The following is a 19238-nucleotide window of genomic DNA, read 5'->3' as shown; positions in this document are numbered from 1 at the left end:
ACAAGTTATCTCAAATTATATCTGCCTCGATGTCGATCGGATTTGGCAATAACAGACAATCCATTTCTGGTAGCTGCTTCAGGTGGGAGGAGCCAGTAGAAACTCAGGATTTCCTCTACTAAACCCGCTTCAGGTGGGAGGAGCCAGTAGAAACTCAGGGTTTCAGGTTCAGTTTGCAGAGTCTGTTACTGTGGTGACTGACTCCGAGCTCAGTTCAGCTCTCTTTCTGGAACGGAAAACTCCTAGTTTCCCTCATTTCAGGGCTAATGTGCTCTGAGTTTTCACATAACCCGCTTTCTGGTATAGGGCCCTGATCCATTCACTTTGGCCATCTTCTTGACAAGAAATCAAGATTCAGTGGGAAGAAGACCTTGGGGAAGAGCTCTCTGATCAGTTTTGGGAGGTGGCTTTGCGTTGGGTTCACAGCTCATCCATTTGTGCTCAGCAATTAATTTTACTTGAGTCAGGCTCTCAAAAATTTGATGTTGATCCTACATGTGACTGATGTCATCAGGCTCCAGCTACCCATAGTCATGTTTTGGTCGTGCCTATCGTTACTTTCCTTTTGGTCACAGATATTTTATTCCATTTCAATTTGTACCATGACACAATTTGAACCGACAGCCATCACAGCATTACTTGGGGTTTTACCTCCGACTTGTTACTCCCTAAATACAAGGCAGACTTCGTAGCATTTGTTACCTTGTTACCTCGACACCTAATCTTGCTAAAGTAGAAATCTCCTGCTCCTCCCTCTCATTCTTTGTGGATCAGTTCTTTACTTTAAGATGGAGAAGATTAGGTGCACGTTAAATGGTTCTCTGATCAAGTTTAACAAAAGCTGGAGATCTTTCTTCAAACATGTTGAGGGATTGGTGTTTGCTGCTGTTCCAGACTGACTGATTTGAGTAAAGGTCCCCAACTATGTGTGTGGTGCTTATGTGTGCATGAGGTGGCTATGTAATGTTTTTAATACTGTGTGTATTTCACATTTGACTTGATCAGCCTATGGCGAGGGGAGGGGATCGTATTTGGTTTCTCCCTTTTTTCATTAATTTTTTCTTTCTGTTTGCTTGTTTTTTCTTTTGGGGGCATTGTTTCTTTGTCTTGCTTTTTGTTTTGGCATATACTGTTATATTTGACACAAGATTGATATTTGAAATGCTATTATTTGTAATAATTGTCTATGTAAAAACTCAATAACCAAACTTGAATAACCAAAACGAAGAAATCACATGTACATAAGTATTCCCAGCCTTTGTTCAATACTTTGTTGATGCACCTTTGGCAGCAATAACAGCCTCAAGTCTTTTTAAATATGATGCCACAATCTCAGCACACCTATCTTTGGGCAGATTGGCCCACTCAAGCTCCATCAGGTTGGATGGGAAGCGTCGGTCCACAGCCATTTTCAGATCTGTCCAGAGATGTTCAATGCTGATGTAATGTGTTTGTTGACACTGCTCCTACTGTTCAGGACATGTGAGTTTCTTTCTCTGGCTAAGATCAGCAAGCCAGGAGCAAAATGTGGTGAGTCAAGAGGTAAAATATGATGTGTTTGAAATTCAGGGACATGCTCTATGAGATAAAAAGTTAGCCTGAACATGTGTTTGGTTTTTTTCAGACACAGGATTTAGCATTCCCCTGAGTGACTTGGATTAGTGCTGTCACTTACATACAGAAGTAAAGATTGACAAGAGTTAATGTTGCACATTAGTGAGTCATTCATCACCATAGTAACAATTAAATGGGACTCCCACTCTGCACCGCCGCCTTTGTTGCTTACCACCCACTGTTGCTCCTGACTTTTCACCAGGCTTTGGGAAGTGGCCTTGATCTTTGCTTTTCTAGGTCAGTGGGGAGAGCAGGAAGCGACCAACAGTTCACTGGGATGTGTGCACATTATGTTTACACTATAAATAGCTTCTGGACTCCAAATACAAAAAGCATCTTTTTAACTGTGTAACTAGATACATCTCTTCAAATACGCAACGAAAATCACAAAGAAGGAATTTAAGTGGCTTTGAACATGTTGTTGGTCTGAGTATTTTCTGATCTTTTGGGATTTTCACACCCAAACATCTCCAAGATTACAGAGAATGGTCCAGAAAGGAGAAAACTGTTCCCCTGAGCAAAATGCCTGACGATGATTAAATCAGTGGAGAATGGATAAGCTGATTTGAGATGATAGAAATGCAACAGTAAGTTAAATAAGTATCAGTTACAACCAAGGTATGGCATGTTTATGATCATCCCGGAGCTTTTCTAATGTGGTAACTTGAGGCTGGTCCTCAGCAGCAGAGGAGCACGTGAGTGTATCTGAGGCTCCAGGTCACACAGGCTCACCAGAACTGAACGGTATAAGATTGGAATAACCTTGAAGGGCTGATGAGTCCATTTCTGCTGCCACATTCAGATGGCCGTCTCAGAATCTAATGTAAACAACATAAATTTTTAAAAAACATAAAAAACAAAATCATGGATCTGTCCTGCCTTGTGTTACTGCTGGTCTAACGGTGTGGGAGAGATGTCCATTTACACAACGGAACACTTTCTTTGCATTTTGAGAGAGTACATTTACTTGGAGACACTGAAAACACAACTTTTGGAAAACTGTTTCCAAAATGGAACTTTTTGAAAAGCCCTGCAAACAGGGGGAAATGCAACTGTTCTAAAATGCTCCGACTCTGTCTCAGTGTACCCAACCATGGCCATAGTAAATAGCTCTGCGCATAACAACGTTTCCTCCAGTGTCATGACTCCCAGTCCGTATTCTCCCGGACTTGGTCATTTTATTTTGACAGCAATAACTATCCTATTTGGAATAAACCCAGTTTGAGTTGGGTGTATCAGTTTAGCTATATTCAGGCTTAGTCTTCTTGCTCTCAAAATAATCAACTAAGCAGTTGTTCAGTTTACATATCCTAAATGTGTTCCTTTAACATGAGCATATTGAGTGTCTCATTGTGAAATGGTTCATTCTAATACATGTGGTTCAGATAATACGATTAAAGGGTATTCAAAATACTTAATAAGAATAGATGGAAATGTGTGCCATGATTAAATTACATTAAGTCAACTATATACTTTTTTGAGTGTCGAAATGACATGAGAATGATTTTTTGAAGTGTGCTAAAGATTTGATATGGCTAATAACATGATGTCAGTATTAAATAAGGAAATTGGTCTATATAACCCGACCTGTTCAGGATCTTTGCCTTATATGTGGGACCGCCGCAGATCTGTGGTTTGTGTTGAAATGCGAGGCAGAGGCAGTCAGCGTTCTGTTCAACCGTGGTTAGTGCCGCTGCATCGCGGGGACAGACCGCGGACGCGATGCAGAGAAGCTCGGAGCCTCTGTGTTCCGGTGCGGAGCTGCCGGAGTGGAGTGGCTGCTACTGCATTTGAGCAGAAAGCTCAAGGGTCCCGTGTCCCAGAGCCGTGTACCCATGCCATGGCGCGCGCCGCGCCCCCCACGGCACGCGCTATGCTGCAAACAGAAAGCTCCAACGCGATGCAAAGTCCCAAGCCCCACAGCAACACTAAAGTTGAGCAGCAAAGAAAAGAATAAAGAAAAAAAAACAACCAGTGCAAAGCTGACCACACTGACAGCAGAGAATTCATCCAGCCGACACATTAAAATATTGAGGGCGTGTAGTAAATCACTGACCAATCAGCAGACAGCTCCTCAAACTCAGACCCGTTCCATGGTGCCGGATACCCCAACGGAAGGGTAGCGGAAAAGCGGCCGCCTTTGGAGCAGTTTGGAGCGGTTGTTTCCGCATTCCTGTGGTTTCTTCTTCTTCCGGCTCTCAGTGAAGGCGGACGCTTCTCTCTTCTCTCCTCTTCCCCTCGTCTTCCCCGCTTGCTGCTCCCATCCTGTACTGTCTCGTGTCAGATCTAACAAGAGCCTCTCCTGATCCTCCATCCGAATTTAACCGGAACCATATAATTGATCAACTGGTCTCTCAATGCGATCGACCAAATTTTTACGACACGAAGATCGGGCAAAGGAGAGCCCGCATGTCCCAATGGGACGTTTGCAGCCGGATAGATGTTGGATTCCTGGGGTTCCTGGAGGTCCCTGTGTTTGCCCATTCTTTCCATCGAGGATGTGGAGGATCTCTACATATTGGGATTCATGATAACAGGTATGCTGCTGATTGGGGCTGGCGGCTTTCTGATCTATCGCAAAATTGAGAAGACACGGGCAGCCGCATTGGGAAGGCTGCCTATCGTCATTGAAGGACTGTGCCGAGCTTTGAATGCTCAGACTCATGTGATAAACGAACTCGAGTACGCAGGTCACGACTCTTGAACGTTTATGCAGAATTGGATCGATCTTGGAGGATTTTCAAACTCAGTTGGGAAGCTAAAATCTTGCCACAATTGGAGCAGCATTGGCGACCAGAGACACTCAAGGTCGACAGATAAAGCTGAAGCGCCTGAACGAAAACAAACCTAATCTACACTTCGGACTCCCAGACACCCAGTCGCCAAGGCTGATGTTTTGTCTTCAACTCTCCTGGATGTGAGTGTGGAATGAAGGCTCTGCCCCCCCCTTCCTCCCCTTCCTCCCCCTCCTCCCACCCTCCCTTTTGTCCATCTGGGTTCAGGGAGGGACAGCTTGCTCCCGGTGCAAGGAGAAAGGAATGAACAGTGAGTTAAAGACCTACAAACCTTGAGAATGGATTAACCCACATGGAAAGAACCTATATGAGGATATATGCACATATATGAAACCTATATGCACATATATGACAATATATATGCTGCATATATGCACATATATGCTGCATCTATGCATATATATGTGAATATACAGGCCATATAGGTCTCCTGTACTACTTCTTTATTTCCACACACACACACACACATATATATATATATATATATATATATATATATAAATAAAAATTCCCCTCTCGCCCTCCGCGGGCGGTCACGTGTTTTTCTATTCCAAGCTCGGGTCCTCTACCAGAGGCCTGGGAGCTTGAGGGTCCTGCGCAGTATCTTTGCTGTTCCAAGTACTGCACTTTTCTGGACTGAGATGTCCGAGGTTGTTCCAGGGATCTGCTGGAGCCACTCCTCCAGTTTGGGGATTACTGCCCCGAGTGCTCCAATTACCACGGGCACTACTGTCACCTTCACCTTCCAAGCCCTCTCCAGCTCCTCTCTGAGCCCTTGGTATTTCTCAAGTTTCTCATGTTCCTTCTTTCTGATGTTACCATCACTTGGTATTGCTACATCCACCACGATTGCTTTCCTCTGCCCTTTATCAACCACCACAATGTCTGGTTGGTTCGCCATTACCGTCCTGTCTGTCTGTATCTGGAAGTCCCACAGGATCTTGGCTCGGTCATTCTCCACCACCTTTGGGGGGGTCTCCCACTGTGACCTTGGGGTTTCCAGACCATACTCCGCACAGATGTTATATATATATATATATATATATATCCCATATCTCACTTTGGCAACTGTCATATCAAGGCAATAACTAAGAACTAACTAAAAAACAATTATGCAAGAAGAACTTATGTATGTGCGAACACGTGAAATTGGTATCACATGTAATTGGCATGTTATGTAATTTAACTATGGCAATTAAGTGAGAGGAGATGGAAAGCTATGATGTCTACATGTTTTCCAGAAACATTCTTTCTTGTATGAAGATAGTGGAAAAGAAGGAAATGTATAACAAAATGGTTTGTCGTTTTCTTTATTTTGTCAATCAAGCCTTTATTACAATTTCAAGTCACTTACATATATGTACCTATATGTGCACATATATGTACCTATATGTGCATAAAATATAGGAAAATGGCCAATTTTATATATGTCACATATATTCAAAACCTATATTAAAACATATATGTTTATATAGGTTCTTTCCATGTGGGAACACACCGCTTCCGCAGAGAGAGAGAGAGGGAGAGAGAGAGAGAGAGAGAGAGAGAGAGAGAGAGAGACAGAGAGAGAGAGAGAGAGAGACAGAGAGAGAGAGAGTGCGACCCGGAAATGCTGCCTGTTTCAAAGTCTCCTCCTCTCAGTGGGTGTTACTGGGAGGGAACTGAATGACGTAGCTCTTGTTACAAAGCAAATGGTTCTCTCATCGGAGAGCTTCATCACCAAATAAGGAATTGTGTTCAAGTTTTATTGCATACAATAAAATGAGGAATTTATGATGAGCAAGTTTAACCCTGGTCCAGCCACTTTTTTTTTTTTTTTTTTTGGAACTTTTTATTTTTCAATTTTAACAACACAAACAGAACAGAACATTCCCTGACACAAGATTCATCTGACAATGTATCAAAAGAAACACGATGCACATGAGCAGAACCAATATATACAAAATGTGAACATTCAACAACCCCTTTTCAGAATGCCTTCTACAAAAAGATAAAATAAACTAGTGGGAAAATAAATAAAATAAAATAAATCACATTCCCAAATAGTCTTTCACCAAATGCCACCTTTGGTCAAACAAGTCAGTTTTCAGTTGTAAAGATGCAGTCATTCTTTACATTATAAACACTTGTTTTATCCTTTGCTTCCATTCTGACACCGATGGTGGGTGGTCCAGCCACTTTTAACACTTTCCCGAACTCTCTGGCCCACTGGAATTTCACCAGCACCTTTCACCGCCTTTGCTGCGCCCCCCCCCCCCCCCACCCCCCCCCAACCCCCAGCAGAGGCTGTGGGCGGAGTCTATGGCTGCGCGCCTGACGCGCTGAGCATCCTGTGGGCTGTGCGCCGAAACATCTCCTCCCAGCGGCGGGCTGCAAAACTCCCCTTCACATATCCCAAGTGCTGTCTCGAGAAATATGTTGTAACCTGTCTGTGTTGATGCTAAATGTGCCTGAGGTGGATTTTTTTTCCTCCTCTCCTCACCTCATGTTGTCCTTCTTTCCCAAACTTTCTATGAAATCTCGTACCTGCTACAATGACAATAAAGGAAATTCTGATTCTGATTCTGAAACGCGAACCGGAACGGACTAAACCGGTCTAGCCCTGCACTTTTTGTGCGGTGGAAATGGGGCTTAACTGACCGTGTGTGTCCCCTTTACGGCCAGTGTACCGTCTTCTGGATATTTTCAGCAGCATAACATCACTTCAGAAAGCTCAAACCATCTCAAAGATGTTTTGTACAATAGGATAGAATATAACCTTCATTGTCATTGTCACCAGTACAACAAGATTGAAAAGTGCCAACCCATCTGTTCATCATATAATCAATCAATAAACCTACAAATAAAAAAATGTTAACATTTAAAATAGAGGCATTAAAAAAAACTGATACTCATCACTCGTACACACGCATGCCATTGCACTGGACCAGTAAGGTGAGGTGAGGTTCATGGCTGGTGAGGCACTGACTCTTCCGGAGTCAGATTTACATTGTAAGAAGTGAAAAGAGCATCTTATTTCACTCTTCATCCAACAGCATCAACTGGTAATGCTTTATGTCATCAGCATTCCTTTTTCAGTCACACTGACACCAACAGAAACATAAACACAGGAACATGTTTGACCAACAAAGAAAGTTTCTTTAATAGAGATGGATAGAGCACCTTTCTTGTGTCCAAGCAATTCATATTTACTGTTGTTGGGCGGTCTTCACGAAGCAACATAATGTAGGGATTTCTTACCTCATAAGGATCACTCGGTACCATTTATGTAGTGCAGTTTAGCTATCATTGATGATTAATGAAGATCGAAGATAGTTATTAATTGTGTTATTGAAATTATATTTGATCTGTATCAGATACCTTGGAGTGCCACCTGTCTTAACAGGAACTGATAGCCAATTCAGTTATATCAGTCTCATAAGATACACTAAACACTTAATTAGGAATTTGAATTAATAGTTAACTTAATTACAATTACCAGAATTAACAGTAAAGTTTGAAGGATTGTTCTGTTGTTCTCCAACACATGGTTCTTGACACAGAAGAGGTCGACATTTCATTCACCTTTGTGAAGTATGATTCCAAAAATTTGATTTATTTACAATGAAAACAAATAAAACACAGATTCTAAATACCTATATACAGCTTGGTGTGTGTGTGTGTGTGTGTGTGTGTGTGTGTGTGTGGGGGGGGGGGGGGGGGGAGCGAGAGAGAAAGAGAGAATGAGGTGGAACTACTAAACACGATGGCAGATCACAATCAGCTCCATTCCAAATGGAGGTTACCAGAGAGCTGGAAGACTCCTCGGTCTCCACCATGTGTTGGAGAACAACAGAATATGGGAGCTCGTATTTAGCGTCTGCTTCCTGTGTGTCTCTGTTAAAGGACCATTTCTAGAATGAGTTGATGTGAAGGTGATTTGCTTTGTAAAATGTCTGGAGTCGTCAGAGGGTGTTCAGTTACTGTGTGATGTTGTCTTTGATGTGAAATGTGTAGGATTGTGAGTTAACTAGATAGTAAAGCAAAGATTAGCATGCAGACCCTGTGTGATAACTGCTCCTGATATCAATATCAATATAACTCAATCACTGTAATAGAATCAACACATCTTCATAAAAGTTAAACAGTTCTATCATAGCATCAGGTTTAACTAATCTCAGGTCAACCCAGTTGTTGTTACCACTTCCTTGGTGTCTTGAAGAAGGCGTTTGGTTGTTGTCCAGGCTAGAGAGAAGTTGCTAGCTCCTGTAGCAGTTATCACCTCCTGCTAACTGTGGTTGGCTGCGTCTGCAGGCTGAGGAGAACAAGACCAAATTGATGATTCAGGAGCCATCCTTCTTTGCAGAGTCCTGGTTGTTGTCCAGACTGAGGAGCTGGTCACTCTGGTCTGTGATGGTTTCCCTACTTGTTGAGGGAACACAACAGTCTCTGGATCAGGGAAAGGTCTGACCCTCCTGGTCAGTCAGAAGAGGAGTTGAGGCCTTCTGTTGAGGGCTTCTGGTGTTAGCTGTTAGGAGGTGGGGCTACAGCTCAGCTGCTGGGGGGATTGAAGGTGACTGGCTGAGAGCATGGGGGGAAGTGTCCTTTGAGCAGAAAGGGGATGTGGATTTCCATGCATGGGGCTGGAGTAGCAACTGGACCCCCTGCTGGGTGTGATGCTCAGGCGGATTCCTGAGTCAGACTTCGCATGTCATGACTGTATATCATGAAAAAGGAAGATTGTTTTTCATTAGAAATGAACCAACCTTCTGTGGTCTTGTGAGATCCCAACACTGTAAACAAATTAAAGTAAAGAGATGTGTGTAGCACAAATTTAATTTCTTTCATTTAATACAATTTCTGTTATTTTTCAAACTTTAAATTCTGGTGCTTCTATCAATTTTAATAAAGGTTGTCTATCAAAATGATAAGGAAAAACTCATTATTTTAGGCTAAAAATGTAGTTATCACATACTTGAAAGTTCACGTATGAGGTAAGGCAGAGGACTGCCTGACTTTTCTCTGCACTTCACCAGCACAATCAGCAGGATTGATTCTCTCACACATACATTAAATACATGACACAGGCTGTAGAGAGTCCTGCTGTATAACAAATTTTAGTGTAAAGTTCACATTGTTGATATGCTGAGGAACAGAAACGGTCCAGTTTGTATTGGATCACAGTCAGACATGAGGCACAGCTCTCCACTGCCTCACCCAGGATTTCATCCAATAATACTGACATTCTCACATTTTTACTTCATAAAATGTCAAAATGTGTAGAGTCATACTGAAAATGCATCTTTAACACAAATCAGTGGAAAATGTTAATTTGTATGTTATGTACTTTTTTATCATGATGGCAGGTGAGGCACTGCTTCCTGGATGTAAGATGTGACTCACATCATGGATGTCCAGCCAATAAATCAATCAATATTGGCCAAAACCTGCGAAGAACATGTTCAGCACCTTGGTCAATCTGTGACTCCAAGAATGAAGATGGTTCTGACAGTAAAAGTTTCTCCAACCTGCTACGAGTGAGATTCACCTGAAGTTTTAGCCCTTGTGTGTATATTTGAGTTTATTCTGTAAATCAGTCATAACATTTCCGTAAAGTGATGGAAGTGTGTTGAAGCAAGGTGATGGTTGAATGTCTTAAAGGTGCAGTAGATAAGATTTAAGTTGAGCCTTTTTCTCCATTAGGAGGTGGGAGTGAGTCTCTTTTATGTTCAATTGTCCAACTATGAAAGGGAAACTTTTCTTCTTAGTTTGTGACTGGTTTTGCAGGGGTTTTTTTTCCAGGTGACTCACTAAGAATAACACAATACTCATTGTATACTCTGTGAGCTTCACATGCTAAAAGGAATAGTTAAACAAAAGGTTAGTGAGATTTAGTCAGTTTAGACAAGAAGAAATGACTAGAAATGGTTTTACTTCCATGTTTGCGGCACAACACAGAAAGTGTCCATGAATAAAGTCAGCAGACAAAAGTCAGCAGAGGATATGTCTCTAATATTAACAACAGCACGTTATATCATGTTTGTATATGTTTCTATGTCCATTCATTTTCAGTAGCCCAGTTCCTCTGTGTTTGTCCTGTGATCAGCTCTACTTGCTCACGACAATGAATTGGATGGATATTAGTTAATTGTTCCCACTCACTTGGGAATTTACCCCTGCAACTTTATAACACTCTAGAGGCAAAAAGCAAGTGATTTTCCTCTACGTTTGCAGTGCATGTTGACCTTCCCTTTCACTTTCTCTGCTCTACCATGTCCGTCAGATTGTCACGTCTTCATGGCAGCGAGATACAGCCCAGTCCATGAGCTCAGGCTCATCAGCCAAGTGTCTGCTTTCACTCCACTTACGATGCAACAGCTCACAGAAAGCAATCAATTATTCTCAGAAATGTGTACCCCAAACTGGAGACTCTTAATCCTTTCCAGCTCAAGCCCCAAATTGAGGAAATTTAGTCATTTCAAAGCCTGACTTCATCAGAACTTGTTGGTGCTCTTCTTGACATGAAGCCATGAGGAAACATAACAATTAGATAAAACAAGTTTGTCTTCCTCCTCATGAGGCTCTTTACCATAAAAATGTCTCATGCAAAGTCAAGAAACTAAAGTGAAGCGTCACAAAAACACATAAAATGTTACTTAACGAAGGTGTTTGAAGGTGTTTGAAGGTAGTTGGGCTTTAGACAACGGAGTCCGAGATGCAAAACAAATAGTTCCAAGTTAATATCAGTGGTTGTGCAGGTGGGATTCCAGAAAGGAGGTTCAACAATTTCTGAGTTTCTCCATAAACTCTGTGTCGACTCACTTTGATATGAAACTCTGAGTTTCCAGTTCCAGAACAGCTGATCTGAATGAGTTCAATCCACTCCTTGAGTTAAGCGCCTGAACAACCACAATAAAAAGCTTAATTAATGGAGCCCCGATATTATGAGTGACTATGGCAACAGACCCAAAACCCAGTTCTTTCACAATAAAGGTCCCAGCGCTGCAGCAAAAGAGGAGTGAGACTAGTGGGAGAAAGTTGCTGCATGAGACATAAGTTTCAATGATCGACTCTATTGAGTTAATATTCAACTTATGATCACAGCAGACAGGTAGAAATAATAAATAGGTGTAAAATCAAAATTTAATTTAGGTGCAATCAAACAGGAGAAAGGCGACTTGGAAGCAGCTAAAAATTTAATATAAAACCATCATTCAGAATAAAAAGCATATATTTGCATCTCACTTTGATTTTTATTTCAGTATTTAAATTGATGTAATATAAAAAAAACATTAATTCATTAGCTACTTAAAGGGAACATATCACACAACTTTTCAACACTTTCACATGGTTCCCATTGGTCCACAAACAACAAACAAGTTTTTTGCCCCACATCCAGCTTGTCCTTGATTTTAAGCCAGTTGAATATTTGGTCATTGAGCCTCATTCAGAATCTGCTGGTTTCGGGGAGCTGGACTGACTCCGTCCACATGCCCATCTTGGGAAGAGGAGGAAGTGCTTCATTTCCTCATGCCATGTGCTATCGTTTACATTCTATCTGTTGCTATGAGAAACCAAACCAATAAGAACCAGAATGTGACCCAGAAGGAGAAACTCCTGAAGAAGTTGTGACTCTGCTGCTGCAGCGGGACGTTCAGAATGTTAGTAAAACATATTGTATGTCTCAATATGTTCATCAGCAGCACTGAATATTTTTTTTTACGAAGAAATGTGCTGTTTTAACAGCAAATAAATTACTATTCAGACCAGCCTGAATAGTCTGACTAACCTCAATAATATACTTAAATTACTACACACACACACACACACACACACACACACACACACACACACACACACACACACACACACACACACACACACACACACCTTTATTTGTATTACCCCCCTCACAAAACAACAAAAAGCAGATGTTTCAGTGTGCTCTGCTGTAAGGAACGGGTCGATTCGGGAAGGAATTTTGCCCACAGGGAATTAATACAGTGCAAAAAGATAATAATAAGTAAATGTGATCTGGGCCAGGAGACTCTCATGAAGTAAATCTCAAATTATTTGTGGGAGCTTCAGGTGGGAGGAGCCAGTAGAAATTCTGAGTTTCCTCCGTACAACCTGCGAGTGAACAAAGATTCGAACTCAGGTGAGGACAAATTTTGTTAAGCACTTTGAAGTGGCAAAAAACTAACAAGCCTTGCTTTTGGATTTCCAAAAGTCATCACATGTTGAAGCCCAGGAGCAAACCAGTGATCAGGGAATAAATATGCTTATTGAAAGAGAAAATGTTCGGTGTGAGATGTGATAGCTTCAAAGAACAATGGTAGTCAGTGGGATCGGGCAATCTTGCGGGTTTTTATCTGAGTGTGAACATGACGCCACCACAACTGGCTCCTGCAGTGATGACAGAGCGGGCTTCTTTTCTTATTCTGTCAATGCCGACAGCATTTCACTCACAAGTCTCATCACAATAACTCCAAGGCCATTTATGATGGGTTGAAAATTCAACAGCTTGCAGAAAGCAGACAAATGGGGATGTTTCCGTATATCAGTCGTTGACGTGGCTCTCAGAACTTCTACAACCTCAAGATTCACTAACGAGTTTATTCGTACTGTCCTAAACACAGTAACACAAAAACAACTGTTCAGAAATTTCAGACATTCTAACACATATTTTCTGACAGTTTGAATCCATAAAATAGGAATAAATTCATACTACTGAGTCAAAAGACGGTCATTGTTTGAATGTTTTTGGCTGCACTTAATTTTTAAACAAAGCGAATTGAATATGGACTCTATGGGAGTCATGACACTCTGGAGGCAAACGATGTTATTGTCCATCGACTAAGCATGTGCAGATGAAATACCGCAATTTCCCAACTATAAGTTATTAATTTTTTCAGGCACTACCACCCCTGCAACTTAATAATGGCTTGGATTTATATAGCACTTTATTCAGCCTGACTCGAAGTGCGTACAGAAACCATTATTCATTCATACCAGTCCCTCCGGTAGTGGTAAGCTGCGGTGTAGCCACAGTGACCCTTTGCTGCTGACAGAGACATGGCTGCCAATTTGGGCCAAACGCCCCTCCGACCACCACCAACATTCATACCCATTCATACCAGGCAATGTGGGGAAAGTGCCTTGCCCAAGGACACAATGAAAATGACTTGGATTGAATGGGATTTGAACCGCCATCCATGAAGTTATTGGACGACCAACTCTCCCACTAAGCCATGATGTGCCATCAAAGTGCTGAGAAATATGCTCTCTGGAGATGGTGCTGTAACTCCTCCACAGAGATGCATCAAAAATGGAAAAATGGACAAAACTAACATCTGGCCTCGTTAAAGCGACGAGCATCAGCAGCTTTTGCAGCTCAATCTGAGGCAGGTAGACCACCATTGTTGTTGTGGTAAAGTGACGCCACAAAGAGGGTCGCGCGGTTATCGGGTCAGAGGCGGGGCCATCATAGTTTTCAGGTAATGTAAACTAAATTACAGGCTCAATTGTGTCTGTCCACACATCAAAACTGAGGCAATGTTTTCAAATATCTCCACTCTGGAACAGGGTTTTCATTAAAAAAAAAAAAAAAAAAATGGAAGTAAGGGATGCCGTCAAGCTGAAGAAGGAGTCCTATCGGGCATTGTTAGCTCATAGGTCTCCCGAGGCAGCCGACAGGTACCGGCAGGCCAAGCAATCCGCAGCCCGGGCTGTGGTGGAGGCAAAAACTCGGGTCTGGGAGGAGTTCGGTCGGCCCCGAGGAAATTCTGGCAAACCGTCCGGCGCCTTAGGCGGGAGAAGCAGTTCTCCACCAACACTGTTTACAGTGGATGTGGGGAGCTGTTGACCTCAACTGGGGATGTCATCGGGCGGTGGAAGGAATACTTCGAGGACCTCCTCAATCCCGCCACCACCTCTTCCGTTGAGGAAGCAGAGGCTGGGTTCTCAGAGGTGGACTTGTCCATTACCCAAGCTGAAGTCACAGAGGTTGTTGTGAAGCTCCTCGGTGGCAAGGCACCGGGAGTGGATGAGATTCGCCCAGAGTTCCTTAAGTCTCTGGATGTGCAGGGACTGTCGTGGTTGACTCGTCTCTGCAACATCGCGTGGCGGGCGGGGACGGTACCTCTGGACTGGCAGACCGGGGTGGTGGTCCCTCTCTTCAAGAAGGGGGATCAGAGGGTGTGTTCCAACTACAGAGGGATCACACTCCTCAGCCTCCCCGGGAAAGTCTATTCCTGGGTACTGGAGAGGAGGGTCCGGCCGTTAGTTGAACCTCGGATCCAAGAGGAACAATGCGGTTTTCGTCCTGGTCGTGGAACACTGGACCAGCTCTATACCCTCCACCAGGTGCTTGAGGGTTCATGGGAGCTCGTGAGAAGCATGAGGCCTGTAGCTACATTTTAATGTATGATATGTTGAGAAAGACGAAGAAATGTGGCCGTGGCTACGAGGCTAAAGACGTTTTTTTTTGCAAAACGGCAGTTTCTCTCACTCTAACCAAAATGTCTCCCCTCTAACCTCTCCAATACACACCCATGTAAAACTGGAAAAAGAAGGGAAAACTTGATGACATTTCAAGGCTCATAGTTTAAAATTGCTGAAAGTTTTGACAAATCCGAGGACATATCTGAATAGAGGACAATTGCGGTAACTTTTTAAGAGTAAATTGGAGTCTCTCGCTGAAAATTTGGCCACGTTATGTGGCGTGGAAAAAGTGTGATTTTTTTCCTGTTTTTTCTCGGCTCCCATGCAAAGCGGATGGGAAATTCTTCACCGTTTTTTAAGTTTTGTTCGGAAACCGTTTGCGATATCCATAATCTGAATCGACCCGCAGCGATCCCGATAATAGCGCACGTTTTTATATATCATTTGTGTATCTCCGCCAAACGGTGCGGGGCTAGTTGGTCTCCGTAAAAGCGGCGGAAGAAGAAACGGAATAATAATAAAAAAACGGCGCTTTCCTGGGATTGTAATAATTGTGCAACGCCTCTTAAAGAGGCAGGCACAATTAATAAGAAAAATCATCAGCAAATATCATCAATGAGGAGTGGAAGTGTGTGTGTGTGTGTGTGTGTGTGTGTGTGTGTGTGTGTGTGTGTGTGTGTGTGTGTGTGTGTGTGTGTGTGTGTGTGTGTGTGTGTGTGTGTGTGTGTGTGTGTGTGTGTGAGTGTGTGTGTGGTTTATACACTGGATGTGAATGAAACTGTTGTGGGGGGGCCCACAATACCACCCCGGGGCCCGAGGCCACCACGGCCGGACGCCGCCACTCCGGCACCCAGCAGCCCACCGGACCCGGGTAGGCCCCAACAAACCACCCCGGAAAGCCACGTCCCAGCCCAGAAGGCACCAGACGGAGCGTACAGAGGGGACATGGTCCATGGACAGTGGTTGGCATGTCAGGCCCTGTGTTATAGTGGTTAAGATCTTACCGGACTGGTAGAACGTTGTCTGTGTCTTCTAACAATATGATATCGGAAACTGCAGACTTAAAGTGGGGTGTACCTCAGCTAAATGAAAATAGGCTCCAGTTGAACTCCAGTAAAACGGAAACCCTAATCGTTGCCCCGGACAGTATTGTGCCTGTTATTAAGCAGCACCTTGGCATCCTAAGTAGTTCTGCAAAAGGTAGTCTGAGAAACCTTGGAGTAACCTTTGATGAAAGGATGTCCCTGGAACGGCATTCTTTATCCTTATCAGTAACTGTTTTTCCCACTTGAGAAATATCTCAAAGCTGAGACACGTGGTCTCTCGTCATGAGCTTGAGATGATTGTGGATGCGTTTGTTTCCTCGCCATTATACTACTGTAACAGCCTGTTTACATGCCTTGGTAAAAAATACTTGACTCGTGTACAAGTAGTCCAAAACTCTGCTGCGCGGCTCCTGACCCGCACCCACAAGGGAGCCAATATTACTCCTATTTTAAAATCTTTACATTGGCTCCCTGTCATATACAGGATTAATTTAAAAATCCTGGCGCTGACGTTCAGGGCGCTTCATGGTCAGGCTCCTGAATACATTAAAGGCGTGATCCAGCCCTATGTTTCTAATAGGAGTTTTAGGTCCCCTTCTCAGAACTTGTTGATGGTCCTCCACACTCACTTTAAAACCCAAGGAGATCGATCTTTTAAGGTGGTAGCTCCTCATCTCTCACATGCGAGACTCTGTGGATGATTTCAAAGCTCAACTAAAGACACACTTTTTAGGGAGGCCTTCTCGCTGCAGTTTTGTCTGTGCCCAGTGTAGGCTTTGTATGTACCCTTTTTTGCATTCTACTGACATTGTACTGTACTTGCATGTTACTGTGTTATTGATTTTGTTGGGTTTTTTTAATAGTAAAATGTGAAGCACTTTGTGACCCTGGTCTGTGAAAAGCGCTATAGAAATACATTTTACTTACTTACTTTACTTGATTGGCCAAAAACAAAGCAGTTACATAAAACTGCGTCATTGTATGGACACGGTTTTTGTCAGACTGTGACTTGTGAGTCCCGTAAACACCAAGCTACAAACACTCAGCTGCTGAGTGTTTCATTTAATTTCATACGGAAACTGTATTATGAATTTAATGCACAAAATTAAAGAAACCACGTCGAGTGATTCTCCTCATCTTAGCCACTCAGCATTAGTAATGTGGAACTTTTCCCATCTCCCTTGTTTTCCTGTGTTTGTGCAGCATCTTATTCGCAGACATCGAGGGTTTCACCAGCCTGGCTTCGCAGTGCACGGCGCAGGAGCTGGTGATGACACTCAACGAACTGTTTGCTCGCTTCGATAAGCTGGCAGCGGTGAGGACTGACATGATGAATTATATGTAAAAATGTCTCTTTCTGATCACTAAATAGTGGTAAATATCAGTAATCAGTACTTTCTAGGTGTTGAGGCCTTTTTTCTGAAAATTGTGGTGAAATATATATTTTACCCAAAGTATTGCAAATAATTGCTGTTTTTCAATTTATTTTTCATGGAATTGTAAAGAATTAAACCAAAAATTTAACAAAACATTTTATTTTTAATCGGGATAAAAATGTGCATGCTTTTATTTTATTTCTCAGAACATATTTGCTATTCATATGTAAGTAAATTTTCAATTTGTCATGATGTTTATTTTATGTATTTGGAGCAGTCTTGTACTCTTTCATGCGTTGTGTTTATTGATGACCAACAGTCGGCATCGAATTGACATTCTTTAATGAACACTGATGATAAACACGGATAAAACACTTTCATCACCGGTCTTACAGCCAACTCCATGAATCAAATGAACTGAAATAAAATAAAATTAACAGGAGTCACTGACAAAGGCCACACCGCTAGCATTGGCCATTACATTTCAGGGCATGCAGGTGACACAGCAACTTCTATAGTGTCCGACGAGCTCGTGCACTACTGTCACGCATGCACACTTGTCTGTCTGTGTGCATGATTGTATGGGAAACACCACTTTACAGTCAAAAACAGCACCAAATGCCAACAGCAGCACCAATCTAATCCAGAGAAAGTAAAAAAAAAAAAAAAACTAGCACTCACTTGTAGATTAAATCCATCCTGCTGTAAAATGCTGCACAAAGACTTTGTTGGTTTGAGACCCTGTTGACACGACAAGCTTTCACGTGACAACACCAAATACGTAAAAAAAAAAAAAAGGGAGTGTGTTTACACTGTAGCAGTGGACACAGACACAATGATTTTGTTAGTATGCCAGAGGCCACAGGAGGGCTCTGTTGCTTTTGTATTGAAACCACACAGACATGTGCAGAGAGCAATATGCTATAAAGGTGAAGAAAATGGAGAGAACCTGACATCCTAGTGGACTGATGAGGCATCGGATGCTATCAGGGAGAGTCTCAACTATAAAACTACTGATATGGATGATAAAACTAGAATACTGACCATGACTAATACAAATGCAGGTTGCCATGTTTGTTTACAAGGGATGGAAGGGGAAGGGAGGGGGAGAGTTGGGCATGCGCAGTCACCGGCTCTGGAGCCTCCGGCAATTTTTGCAGGGGAGATTAGCAGCTCTGAAAGAATCTTTTCACTTGGAAGCCGGATTAAAAACTTTGCGGATACTGTTCATCCACACACTGGTGCTGTGTAAACGTGAAAAACTGAAGAACGTTTTGCGGATAGATTCGTAATCGTTGTCTTGTCGTGTAAACAGGCAACAGGCTAAGTTAGCTCATTCATTTCTGGTGTCAGTCTTCCTCTACTCACAATTTAAATTTCTTCTGCAAACAGGCATCTTGAAAAAGGCCCCAAAGCAGGTCCGCTATCGTATCATCAATCTTGCTGTTAAATTTGCCGCCATCACTCCAGATTAGCAGATAATAACCATCATGACCACCTACCCATGGGCCAATCAGTCAAGCTCATTTCAGTGATGACAGCAAAGCTAGCGCTTGAAACTCTGCTTGTCCGAGGCGTCCTGTCAATTACAAACCAATATCTGATTGGCTGATTATACTGTCATTCAACATTTTTACCAAATAGCAGCATCCAGCTTCGATCAGAGGTTAGTAATGCTTTCCTCTGTGAGCCCCAGCAGATGAAAGGAGCTCTGATGATGCGTTTAGAAGACATAGGAGATTTGAGCTCCACAAAATATAACCAGTTGTCTTCTGGATAAAGTTGCTGAAGTCAACTAATTGATTCCAGACACAGATTTCAGAATCACTTTTTAATTATTAAAAAAAAAAAGAAAAATTATGTTTGACAGGGCTAGCAGTGCTAGCCCTAGCAGTGCTAGCCCTGTTGCCCTTGACGGAACACCAATGAGTAAGAAATACATACAAACCTCCCCCAAATCCTTTCAATGCGATGGTTCTTTTTTT

The 19238-nt window shown here is 42.6% G+C and overlaps 1 protein-coding gene across 1 annotated transcript in view; it reads left to right on the top strand.

Moving 5' to 3' along the window:
• adcy5 (adenylate cyclase 5) overlaps positions 1-19238 on the top strand; it is a gene marked incomplete at its 5' end in the record, with an annotated part of 184942 nt that overhangs the window by 120590 nt on the left and 45114 nt on the right. The window contains one exon of the mRNA XM_080498590.1: positions 17081-17192. Within this exon, the coding sequence (XP_080354716.1) occupies positions 17081-17192 (112 nt within the window). The remainder of the gene's footprint in view (positions 1-17080; positions 17193-19238) is intronic.

The sequence above is a fragment of the Blennius ocellaris genome (assembly GCF_963422515.1).
Source record: "Blennius ocellaris genome assembly, chromosome: 6".
NCBI lineage: Eukaryota > Metazoa > Chordata > Actinopteri > Blenniiformes > Blenniidae > Blennius > Blennius ocellaris.
Note: the sequence above shows the minus strand (reverse complement) of the source record. Positions and strands in the feature narration are given on the sequence as shown.